This window comes from Lissotriton vulgaris, chromosome 10 (assembly GCF_964263255.1).
Source record: "Lissotriton vulgaris chromosome 10, aLisVul1.2, whole genome shotgun sequence".
Classification (NCBI taxonomy): domain Eukaryota; kingdom Metazoa; phylum Chordata; class Amphibia; order Caudata; family Salamandridae; genus Lissotriton; species Lissotriton vulgaris.
In genome coordinates this window covers 180,089,400-180,102,457 of record NC_141698.1, presented here as the reverse complement: position 1 = coordinate 180,102,457, position 13,058 = coordinate 180,089,400, and the positions used below count along the sequence as shown (strand labels likewise).

The 13,058-nt window shown below is 42.9% G+C and overlaps 1 protein-coding gene across 2 annotated transcripts in view; it reads left to right on the top strand.

Moving 5' to 3' along the window:
* DRC3 (dynein regulatory complex subunit 3) overlaps positions 1 to 12,505 on the top strand; it is a 185,479-nt gene extending 172,974 nt beyond the window's left edge. The window contains exons 11-13 of one of the 2 annotated variants that reach the window (XM_086942404.1): positions 3,772 to 3,895; positions 6,103 to 6,234; positions 12,224 to 12,505. In XM_086942404.1, coding sequence (XP_086798530.1) covers positions 3,772 to 3,895; positions 6,103 to 6,234; positions 12,224 to 12,334 — 367 coding nt within the window. In that variant the 3' untranslated portion in view covers positions 12,335 to 12,505. The remainder of the gene's footprint in view (positions 1 to 3,771; positions 3,896 to 6,102; positions 6,235 to 12,223) is intronic. The other variant, XM_086942403.1, reaches the window with a different exon arrangement.
* The last annotated feature ends 553 nt before the right edge of the window (positions 12,506 to 13,058 follow it).

Here is a 13,058-nt window from a genome sequence, read left to right as displayed (position 1 = left end):
AAAATGCATTTTTGGGAGGGGTGTAACACTACAAACAACGCCCCCCCCCCCCCCCCCCTCCTCACAAAAGCTACGCCCCTGCGGATAATCCTTAATGGCGGGTTGCCATCTCTAAAGTAAACGGTACGTTTTCTATTACATTTTTCACTGGAGACAAGAACAGGAGCCATCACATGACTTCCCATTTGCAGAAAGCCCTCTTGTCCTCATGCCTTCCATCTTTTAGACCTGCCTCATTGACCCAGTTTTGCTAGTGCTAAAGCAATCTCCTTTGTGAGCAAGACCAGTCAGTGGAATTAAGGGTTGGATGAACATCACAGCTGGTCTGACCCCACTGAAGTGACTGTACTAAGTGAACCACTGCTCAGTTAGCCAGAGTTTGACAAAGACCACGTGCTGTGCTTAAAAGAGCATTATTAAATTTTTGAAGATTGTAAACTAGCAGCTTTATCAAAGACAGTATATTGTGCTGGCTGCAGAAGTATCTAAAACTGAAAATATGTGTTAACTGGGATATTTTGGAAGTCCAGAGTGTGCACACTAATGGTATTTTGAAAGATTACAAAGTAAACTTACAGCAGAATTGTGGAAAAATGTAAAGTGATAGCTGGGGTTTCTTTTGAAAAAAAATAGTAAAGCGTGATAGCTGGACATTACAAAAAACGGCATAGTGTACTACCTGAAGAATTATGGAACCCTACAAGGTGTGTTAATTGAAGCATATTGGAAAGTGTTAACTGAAACAATAGGAAACTCCAAGTATATTGTTTCCACTGTTTATCTTTTCATTTTCCACCTCTAGAATCAATGCCTCTCCTGTGGCTTGAGGCCTGCTAAACAGAACCCTTGTAAGACATCATGGAAGTACAGTCCACCCTTCCTGTTGCATCTGGATCCATTATAGGATTATGGAGCGGGATATTTCCCCCCATAATTCAAGGGACATGCCATGCAGCTTACAAAGCTGCCTTGTCCTTGACAACTCTGCCCTCGAATCATAAGAATAAATGTAGTTTACTTCTTAATTTTGAACTCAGAATTGGTGGCTCTATTAAGTGATATAGCGGCTATCTGCCTGCTGCCCTGTACCTCAAGGTATTAAGAACTTGGCTCTTCTCCAGAGCCTAAAGTAACAAGGGCCTCATTTATAAGAAGTGACGCATCGCTGCAAGAAAACAGCGATGCGTCACTTTTCATTGCGCCCTCCTGTGACACCAATGATGCGTCATATTTATAGTATGACACAACATGTCGCAAGGAGTTACATATACGTCAGTATTTCTGACCTATCTGTAGGCGCAAAAATGAAGCATTGCTGGAGAGCGTCACAAAAGTGGCGCAACTCCAGAAATGGGTCATTACACATGGGCAAGTCCCATGTGAAATGAGCCTGCGTCAGTCTTACGCCTGCCATGAGGCAGGCGTAAGATATTGACACATTTGCGTCCTATAAGTGGCGCAGGAAAATCTCATAGATTTCACTGCGTCACTTTTACGACCCTTTCTTGCTTTGGAATGCCCCCTGCATACATTATCCCTGGCGCAGGTATAATGTGGTGCAGGGGTTTACAAGGTGACGCATCTACTTAGATACGTCACTTTGTAAATATGGTGTAACATGGCGCATTTTTTACGCCACTGGTGCGTCACAAAAAGGGACGCACTGGCGGCGCAAAAGTGACACAAGGGCTCATAAATAAACCCCGAAATGCTTTCGATTTCCTTAGCGCCGGAACATATGCAGGAGTAGATATGTGCTATAAAAGCTTTTTAATTAATTTATGCCCTCATTCATTCAGTGGAATCCTGTCAAAGATCCCATCACTGGGCATTCTTGTGTACGTTCCATGTTCCACGCTGACTTTAGAAATATTTTAATCTTGTTTGTGGAGGAAGAAAAAGGAAACATTAAATGTGCAAATGCTCATTTCTCATTCAAGTGAAAATCAAGTCCCTGGGGGCCACTGTTCAAAAAACGGCGTAAATACATTTATCTACCGCCTTAATTCTCAACTAATTTCTTGTACTTGATTATTCATGTGGGATTTAACACTTGTTTCATCACTTGCTTAAAATGACAGGCTTATATTTTTCTTAATTTAAATGACGTTTTAACAAATGTATATTTGCTTCATATTTCTGCATGCATTTTTTCCACCTTGAAAATCAATCAATATCTTAGATTTCCATGGCTAGCAATCAAAGTCAGACTTTTGCTTCAAACTCCATAGTCTTCCGGGAACAAATACCAGGTGGCAGATTTACAAGAAACTGACGCATCTGTAGAGAAGCGTCAGTTTTCTTGCGCCAGTCTGCGATACCTGTGCGCCACCATGGATGCGGCGTATTTACAATACGGCGCACCATGGCGCAAGGATTGACAGATGCGTCAGAAATTCTTACGCATCTGTTCGCACAAAAGTCATGCATTGCTGGAGTCTTGTCGCAAGCTCGACGAAACTCCAGCAATGCATGGGAGGCCTATACTTATTGTACTGCATCACTCCTTATGCCTGCTTCAAGCTGGCATAAGGTTTTGACGCAGTGGCGTCCTAGAAGTGAAGCAGTGAAATCTTGTATATTTCACTGCGTCACTACTATGAGGCTTTCCTATGTAGGAACACCCACCCTGCATACATCATACATGACGTAGGTATAATGTGACGCAGGGCTTTACAACATGACGCACCTCCTTAGATGCATCACTTTGTAAATGGGCCGCAATGTGGCTCATTGTTTACGCCGCCGCTGCGTCACAAAAAGTGATGCAACGGCGGCGCAAAAGTGTCGCAAAGGGTTTGTAAATCTGCCCTCAGATTTTCAAAACCGGCCCTTTGCGATCACGTCATAAGTGAGCAAACGTGGCAGTAGCATGCTGTGGCATCTGCCACATCGCAAGGTAAGTGGATATGGAGTTACGAATAGTAATGATATACTTACTGATCGAGAAGATGTTGTGGTGGGCAGTTTACTGGATGTTATATAACTGTAGGTTGATATTGTATGATACAACTGTCCTTTGTTTCTCTCACATGCTATACGGTGAAAGCAATTACATTTAGAGGTGGGTCCTCGTTTCAATGTCAAAATAAGGTGTGAGTATTGGCTCTTCTGGCTCTCTCCTTGTGAGTGCGTGTTGATTCTTGAAAATCAATGGCTCTCGCATGAGTAAACTAATCTTCTTGGTGACTGAAGAAGATGAGTCCCTCCCATGGTCACAAATGGGATTACAAGGGCGCCTGTATTTCTGGACACATATCCTCCTCCAAGAAACATGTGGAAATTTGGGGGAAACATGTGGAAAATAGTCTAGTAGCATAGCTTCCTCTATTTGTCATTTCTCATGCCAGATGTTAAAACTTGGACTCATCCTCTACAGGTCTAGAAATACCAAATGTCATTGGTAAAGCCTGGTACAGTTTTGCCGGACTGTGTTACAAGGCCACTCATTATCGGTTCAGTAGAGGCAGTTTAGTTACTAATTTTGTGGGTGTTTAACCCAGAAGAGAGGGGACACTCACATATCACAAGTGGCTTGACTGGTCTGCTTCAGGTATAATCTGATTGGTTAGTTTGTAATCAACCAATCAATTTGCACAGGGACCATTCTCAATCTCTATCTCAAATGGAAGACTGATGGGTGCTTCTCAGTGCTGTGATCTAGAGACTCATAACCAGTGTGTGAACCTTGACCTCTTCACTCTTCCCATAGGAGGAGCAGTTTGAGTAGCCTGTCCAGTGTTAGGTTTCATCCTTAACTCTTACGCTTACAATGGCACACAATAGAGAGTTGGAGAATGTCCACCATGAAAAGGTATTGGAGACGGCGATCGCCACCTTGGAGCAATTCACTAGGGGAGAGTTCGACGAGGAACTTCCGGATGACCTGCGCTTAGTGAGTACCACTTCTAGTATTTGTTTTAAACCTGGTTTTCTTTTTGGAACTTTTCTGCTTTCATTATATTTGTTTCTTGGACAGATTTATAGAAAGTACTCACAGCCTTGGGATAGAAAGTCAAATTTGGAGTGGCACTAGAAAAGGGAGGTTGGAAGGGGGTGGATGTCTTCTCTCTCTAGCTATTCTTAATCCCTAGTCCTAAGAATGTCCTCTTTGGTGAAGCTTCCTTCAAAATCACTGCTTCACACCTGGGGGTCCATTCCCACAACACACTGAAGCAATTCTGACATTTAGAAAAATGCTGAAAACCTACTTCATCACATATGCTTTCAGCCCCTCATATCTCTAGTCTAATGCCTCAGAGTTCCTTCATGGTTACAACACTGAGCTCTCAATAAGTAAAGACTTTGGGCCTCATTTATGAGGCTGTGCGTCACTTTTACGCCGCTGGTGCGTCACTGTTTGTGATGCACCAGTGGCATAAAAAATGTGCCTTGTTGCGCCATAATTACAAAGTGACGCATCTAGTTAGATGTGTCACTTTGTAAACCCCTGCGCCACATTATACCTGCGCCAGGTATAATGTATGCAAGGGGGGCGTATTGACGCAAGGAAGGGTCGTAGAAGTGACGCAGTGAAATCTATGAGATTTCACTGCGCCACTTATAAGATGCTGTTGCGTCAAAATCTTGCACCTGCCTCACAGCAGGCGTAAGACTGACGCAGGCCCTTTCACATGGGGCTTGCCCCATATGAAGGTACGCATTGCTGGAGTTGCGTCACTTTTGTGACACACTCCAGCAATGTGTCACTTTTGCGCTTACAGATACGTCAGAAATACTGACGTATCTGTAACTCCTTGCAACATGATGCGTCATACTGTAAATATGACGCATCAGGAATGTCGCAAGGGGTGCGCACTGAGAAGTGACGCATCGCTGCTTTCACGCAGCGATGCATCATTTCTCATAAATGAGGCCCTTTGTCTCCATAACATGGTCCAACAAGGCATTTCTTTTTACCCCAAAATATCACTGCTTAAATGTATGTTATGCTGCTTTACTTGTGTATTTCTACATAGTATGGCAGTTGGACACCTCGAGATTTGACCAATTTTATATATAGGATAAAATACCCCTGACTTACATTTTAAGGATATTGCAGGCCACTATGGAGTTTCTTGATGATATGGAAGAATGAGGCTGAATGACGAATTCCTTTGTAAGGTCAGGAGAGTCTAAGGTGACTTGCAGTATGCTTTTAACATACAGCAGAGGGTATTTTACTCCTTATAATTCATGGTTACATGAAAATATGTAGAACAAAAGTAGAATCTGTAGTGCGATAGTAAACATACAAAGCGCAATTGGTAATTTGTAGCAAAACATAGTAGAATCAGTTTAATATAAGTTAGACTGAAAATAAATTGTGGCTTAGAAAGTGTAGAAACATGGAGATAGTCTGTCTTTCCTGTAATGACCTATAGAATGGAAATTAATAAACATGTTGCCTTCAGTAACTGGTTTTTCCTGATCACTTTTCATTCAGAAAAACAGATCAGAAAAACAAAAAGCTGTTCTTGTTGTATAAACTGCCACTGTAATTATGCCATGTGGCCTGACTTTCACCTTGGCTGCTGGCAGAAGGCATTATGAATTCACATCTCCGCTATGATAACTTACCACAGTTGACCAACTTACTCATTAATTTATTATTGGTGAATAAAAATGCCACAACTTGGCTGTAATGGGAAAATTAGAGATATTATTTTATACAAAGATTGCATGCTTTCATGTTCTATAAAATAAAATATACATTAATATAAAGACACTCCACCTGGCGTTACATCGTCACGCTAAGTCCCATCATCTTAAATTCACTCTGAGGCTTAGAATGTATTGCGCTTCCTATCAATATAGGGTTGAAAAACACCTTAGAAGGTTAAAATGCTTTTTGGATTGTTGAGTAATTAGGTACTTCCTGTGTATCTTTTACATAGTGTGTTGTAGCCCTGATGAGGTCACTAAGCATTCCAATTTTAATGGGTCCCTGATCATGAGTTGACACATGATAGGATTTGCCCAACCAGAGGCACGCACACTTCCCAAGCAATAGACTGTTCCTCGTTCTTTCTCTTTCTAATTGATTTTTCTGAAAGATTACATTTTTAACTCATTCAAATCATTCTTCTTTTTCTCATAAAGTTGCTTGTGGACAAAGACACTGTCGTCAATGCAGTAGGCGCATCGCATGACATACATCTGCTGAAAATTGACAACCGAGAAGATGAGCTGGTCAACAAAGTCAATACTTGGTCCAGTAACTTGATAAAGAAAGTAAGTGAAATCCAGAATAGTCTGTAGCTTATGATGTACACAGCGTTTCCATAGATAGTGCTATTTTGAGAAAATGGTTCACCAACTTGGTGAGGAGGAATATAAAAATGTATATATTTTTTACGAAATGGAATGCACAAGTCAAGGCAGTGATGGATTAATATTACCACTGGCAAATTATTGCTAAACCATTGCTGCATTTGTGATATTTCTCCTGCGTATACCATTAGATACTCTCTAATTGATACAAGGTCCTGCACATTCCTCGCCCTCAATGATGACACTTCTCCAGATGCAGACTGGATTCAGTAGATTTTTCTTCATTGTCTCCATGCAGTGTCCAATGGTTTCTTAGCAGCTCAGTTCACAGTTTCTGACATCGCTGCCATTAGTGGTGTATTGAGCCGGTAAATTCACTGCCTTTGCCACTGACCTCTTTCCCTTTATTCCCACATGGCACCGGCACCAGGATCCAATACTTTCCAGGGCATTTCCACCCAGTAGTTTTCCTTTTTTTAAAGCAGTGACTTCTTTTTTTCCAGCTAGATTCATGCTGCCTCCACAGGTCCTTAGGTTTTAAACCCGGTGGCCCATGCAAGAGGCCTATGTCTTAGAGCGATCCTCTTCCAGCTTGAATGTGGCATCTGTTTTTGATCTGTGTGCAATTATTCAGCCTAAAACACTTCTTAACAGAGAGACAAAGTTGTTCTTTTCTGTGCACCAACAGGAGAGGAGCTCTAAGTTATGTTGTTTCTCCAGATGGGGGTCAACCTCATCATTGAGTCAATTCAACAGTACAGGAAGAAGAACCATCACATCTTCACTCCTACCATAAGAATAATAGGTAACAGATATCCATCCTGTTCCTTCCACCATAAAGAAGAATCTGATCAATGATTTAGAAATTACTATAGAACGCCTGTAGAAGTGTGACGTCCCTCTTCTGATCAAATTACATTTTTGGGGAAACTGAAACCAAAGTTTGAGGTAAGTCTCTCTTTGGCGACTTCAAGCTTGACTGATGAAGTGGAGAAGTGTGGCTCACTGGTTAGAGCAGCAGACTCTGAAGCAGAGATCAGGCCCGGGGCCAGGGTTCAAGTCCCGACGCGGCAGGGTCTTGGGCTCAATGTCCGCGGACTCGATAATTCTCGCCTCGGCGCCTACTCTAATCATGGGTCACACGCTGCAACTCTGGGCAATAGCTTGCTTAATCTCCACAACGGCCCCTACAACACTGGGATGCCTGGCTTCACCTTGGGGGTGCCCAGGAGGAGCATCTCACCGGGAGAGCCAGGAAGGGTTCCACAGCGTTATACAGCGCCGGGACGCCCCGTTGGGGCAGCTGTGCGCTTTACAAAATACACTACATTTACATTTGATGAAGGCTTTTTGCACTGCTTCTTTTTAAATATTGTGAACTGTACCAGCAACCTCTCAAGTTGCATTTCAAATGGCCCCCGTCAATGCCATGAAAACAACAGTGCCTTCAACCCAGGTTCAGGGCACATTTGTTCATCTTACATTGGCATCAGTATTGTGATGTTGTAAACTTTTCCCTGCTGCATTCCCGTCTCAAAGTTTGTCAAATGTGCCACCTTCTAAGCCTCAGACTGCAACACATACCTAGCTTCAGATAGGTTGGTTCCACTGCTTCCCATGTCTCTTATGACAGACCTTATTTTTAAGACTGCTAAAGAGAGAGTGATTAGAATAGATTTGGATGAGCAACATTTGATAGGAAGAATCCTAGGAAAGGCACATTTGGGTTCGAGGCATTATTTAGCTGAAATTGTGAAAGACTTGAGTTCTCTGAGCCACCCCCTGTGCACAATGAAGAAAAACATTTCACAGCAGACATTATTCTTCCTCTTATGGAAACTGCTATGTTTTATTCAGTAGACCTACAGAATTCCAGCAGGTCAATAATTTGATGGAAGCTGAATTTAAAGCGGGTTATACACCCTCTGTGAAGGAATACAAACTAAATCCTGTAGTTATTTGCAAAGTTTCAGAAATATCAAACTCTTCATTGTCTTCTGCTGAGAAGTCCAGTCTGTTCATAGAAATACTGGCTTGCTCAGAACAACCAATGGATCTGCTACTTCATACAGCTATGGCTCATTTTTGGCAAGATTCAGGTTTCCAAGTAATAGTGGTCTTGTACCTTATTTGATCATTTGACTCTTGCATTCTGCTAGAGCCACAAGTAATTACTTCAGGGATTTCCCAGAGAGGGAGAACCTGTGCCCCCACCAGGTTCTTCACACAAACTGCAAACACTTTGGGGCATATGTAGGTAATTTCCATTTTGCGATTCTCAAATAGCGATTTTTAAGGAATCGCTCTTTGAGAAGTGCAAAATGGAATGTAGGTAAAAAAAATCGCAATTTTTTTGCGAATTGCTCAAATTCCTTAATTGCGATTAGCAAATTGCGAATCGCAATTAAGGAATGAGTGTCCCATTCAATGAATGGGGATACATTCTCAAATTGCGATTTTCTATGAGAAAATCGCAATTTGAGAATTGCAATTCCAAGGGTGCCAGGGTGTTTAAAGGACACCTGTTGCACCCCTGGAATGTGCCTGTAAGTAAATGTGGTGCACAGACATGCCCTTAGGGCATGTATATGCGCCACATGGCACTTTGAATTTTTTAAAAAAATTGCATTTTGACAGAAAATCGCAAAATACCATCTATTTGGAGTAGGTGGTACTTTGCGATTCCTTCAGCCAAAATTGCATTTTAAAAGTCACCCCTACATAGCATTTAAGGAATCGCAACATTGCGATTAATTAAATGCTTGAGCAAAATAAGGAATCGCAGTTTTTGCGATTCCTTATTTTGCTATGAGGCACCTACATACCAAATGGCCGTTTGCGATTCGCAAACGCCGGAATTTTGCGAATTCCGGCATTTGCGAATCGCAAACGCCTTCCTACATATGCCCCTTTGTCTCATAGCATCTAGACTAAAAGATGCAATAGTGGGTCATGGAGAAAATTGTTTAACCGCTACAGGATAATCATTACTTAATATATTTTTTCAAGTTGCTGGAAAAGGTTAAAGTAGGAGTCTATGCAAAAAAGGAAAATCCAATTTCTGAATATGATATAGACACTGTCAAATGTTTCTAGTAGTGATTCCTCTTTTCCATACACTCTAGAGCTGAGATAGTTTTCAGTTGTATTGTAAGTGAACATCTGGGGTTGTAGAATTCTTTCCTTCAAAGCCTTTTAGTCCTCCAGTGAAGGATCTACATTTGGAGCTTCCATTTATTTAATTGGATTACTGCTTCTTCCATGCTCTTTAAAGATTTTAAAAGTGTTTGTAAAGGTTATTAACCACATCCGCGCTAGTGGAATTCTCCTTCTATGCTGGGATTTACTAAATCCCATGCTTCATGACGAGCTGGGCTCGTCATCAGTGTGCGAGGAGGCTACACCATGACGAGCCCAGCTCGTCATGAGCCTGGAAGGGGTTAAATCTGCCAGAAGTGTGTGTCAGTGCTATTTCTCAAACTAATTTGGACAAGGTAACTTTGAGGGCAAGTATCTCCTTTTTGCCAAAAAAAGATAGAAAGTTGTACACTTCAAAGAAGATTCAACTGTATTTATTACTTGTATTCATTTTTTTTATATAATGTTCTTCGACCCTACGGCATGTCAGTGGGCTTTACATAGAGCAGTGATAGAACAAAAGGACTAGATACCCGGAGGATAGACACAAGAGCAGTTCCTGTTCTGCTTTATGCAGACGATAAGGTACTCCTCGCTCGCACCCCAAAGGGTCTGCAGCTTTTAATAGACAGTTTTGTGACCTTCATTTTATTTGATGGAAAACTGAATTTTAAACATTTATTAGAGAAGTGCCTCGCTCTGGTAAGGTCCACAGGGGGCACTAACTCTGTTGCAGAACTTACCTGGGATTCCTGGGACACTCGCCACTCGCCACACGCCGCCGCTGGGGCCCAAACGCTGCCTGTTCCCACTGCCGCCAGTGATTTCCAGCTTCACGGCCGCCGGGGAACTACAGCTCCCAGCAGGCCGAGCGGGTCACTTCCTGGTGAAGCGCGCCCGGAGGCGCAGAAAAGGAGGAGGCTCCCACTGAGGAGCGGGGGCACACTCTGCTGCAGAACTTACCTGGGATTCCTGGGACACTCGCCACTCGCCACACGCCGCCGCTGGGGCCCAAACGCTGCCTGTTCCCCCTGCCGCCTGTGATTTCCAGCTTCACGGCCGCCGGGGAACTACAGCTCCCAGCAGGCCGAGCGGGTCACTTCCTGGTGAAGCGCGCCCGGAGGCGCAGAAAAGGAGGAGGCTCCCACTGAGGAGCGGGGGCACTAACTCTGTTGCAGAACTTACCTGGGATTCCTGGGACACTCGCCACTCGCCACACGCCGCCGCTGGGGCCCAAACGCTGCCTGTTCCCCCTGCCGCCTGTGATTTCCAGCTTCACGGCCGCCGGGGAACTACAGCTCCCAGCAGGCCGAGCGGGTCACTTCCTGGTGAAGCGCGCCCGGAGGCGCAGAAAAGGAGGAGGCTTCCTCCGCGTCGCGGAACGCGCGCGGGACCGCGCCGGGCTAAGCCCGGGCAAAGGGCGGGCCCTCTGTGGCCCTCAGAGGCCAGAGGAGGCCGGGACGGGCTATCCCCCTTGGTCTTCTAAGTAGAGGTAAAGCCATTTACTACCAACACCACTGACTATCACATTGGACTGTGACTGTTTCCCCTTCCTACAAGGGAGCGGATACTCAATATATTCCCCTAGCCACAGCTGTTTGTCTTGTTTTCTTTCACTTTAAACATACCCCTATCAGCATGGATCCTTCTACGAAAACGTCCAGTACAGCATCTAATCCCCTATGGCTAGATGACCTAAATAGTATGTGTAACCACAAGTACTCCCTTGTTACATCGCCCTACCTGGTATCTAACGCCAGTCCGCTAGTTCTTAACGATAGTACACAGGGGCCTCAACCGACTTTCGTAAAACTAAAAGCAAACAAAACAACTCCCCTTAACGCCATAACTGGAAAAAGGAAACATGATGGGGTTGGAGAAAGTGGGTCCCAATCCAAATCACCAACAATGCAGCATGTGTCAACAGAATCAAACCCGCCTGCTAACATGGCTCTGCTAATCAAGATTGGACTGTTCCCATGAGGCACAGGGTCAGACTGATTTGCATATAGCCATGTCTGACCTGGGGTGGCAGAGTGGGCTAAAGAACGGTGATGGATTAAACCCAGATCTTTTGACTGGGTGTGAGTGTTTGATTGGTTCAGATGCTCCGTCCATTACCACCCCCTTTTGTACTGTTGTCTGATCACCAGCTTTTAATTTTTAAGAGATGTGTAGGTGAAGGTACTTAGTACAAGTAGGTTACGATCTCAGCATCAACCGCTTCTTTTTGGCACCCAATAGGAGATTCAAGTCTTCACAAGATCAGGTCTGCTGTAACCACATGTAAGATGAGCCACTCTCAGGAAGGTCCATTGCACCTTGCCTCTACTTGCCATTTTTGAATAACCAGCAGCAAAATGTCATATGGTTGGCATAATTTAAAAAATATATATTTAACAATTGTAATAGTATTTGCTGTATGCCATGTGTTTATGTTCAGTTTTGTACTGGTATTCAGCGGAAAAAACAATGTCAAAACATAGGTCTTGGGAGACTCGGTTAGGGGATACAACTTACTATAGATTTCCTTGAATCTCCAAGACTCCTTGGAGCACAGCGTATGTGTAGGTCTACATGGAGTTGCATACCAATGACCCCATTCAGTTGAGCACCAAATTAATTGAACAAGAAATGAGGCTTGAAGGTTTTGGTGAACAGATTGTAAGTATCTGGCACACTGCACCACAAAAATAAAACCAACTTTAATTCTGAACATCCAAATTCAAGATCCCAAAGAATGTTTGCATAATTTTCATGGCCAGCATTTTCCTGCAGTTTCAACATCATTACTGTTCTCCTTTTCTCACAGGTTCATGATAACGAATGGGACAGGAACCGCAGCCGGGTTACTGAAATTGACCACTACATTGACAGTGTACGAGAAGACCTGGATAACCTTGATCTCCACGAGCAGATATAGTTTAAGCTGCAACAACCAAAAGCAGTGAGACATAGAACAAGGTCGATATTAATACGAAACAACGGTCCTTGCACAAAGTGATGATGTACTTTCATGTAAATATATTCATACAACTCTCTAAATGCACCAACAGCTTTATTTATATTTAATAAATAATTTCTAAAAAACCTTACCCGTGTGTGCTGTTCTAAATCTGTGACACCAAGATGCAGAAACTGTTCTTCAGGCCTATTTCAACATTCTGTCGTGCAACTCACATATTTCATATATCTTCAACCCAATTTTAGGGATACATTTCCTTGCGTTAATCACAATACTGTAACAAACAATAATTTATTGGATGTTCTACTTTTCTTCCAAGTTATTGACTTCTATATAGTTCACTAAAATTTCTCCTGTGTACCCCATATAAATTCTTTTCACACTGGCGATTGAAATATGATCATTACAGGAGATATCCAGCTGCCCACTAGGGGTGGCAACTGTCTTGTACGTATGCATCATTATAGAGCCCTATGCCATGAAACTCATGAAATCTCATCCTATTGAAAAGAAAAATAATAGTGAATTTCTTGGTAGATCATGTTGCCTTAAGGTCACCTAAATGTATTATTTCTCCTCAAGACTGGCATTATCTATAATTGATGTTTAGGGTGAATTAAAGTATATTGAATGATGTAAGTAAAAAAAACAGTTAACTGCAGAGAAGATTTAGAATTTTAGA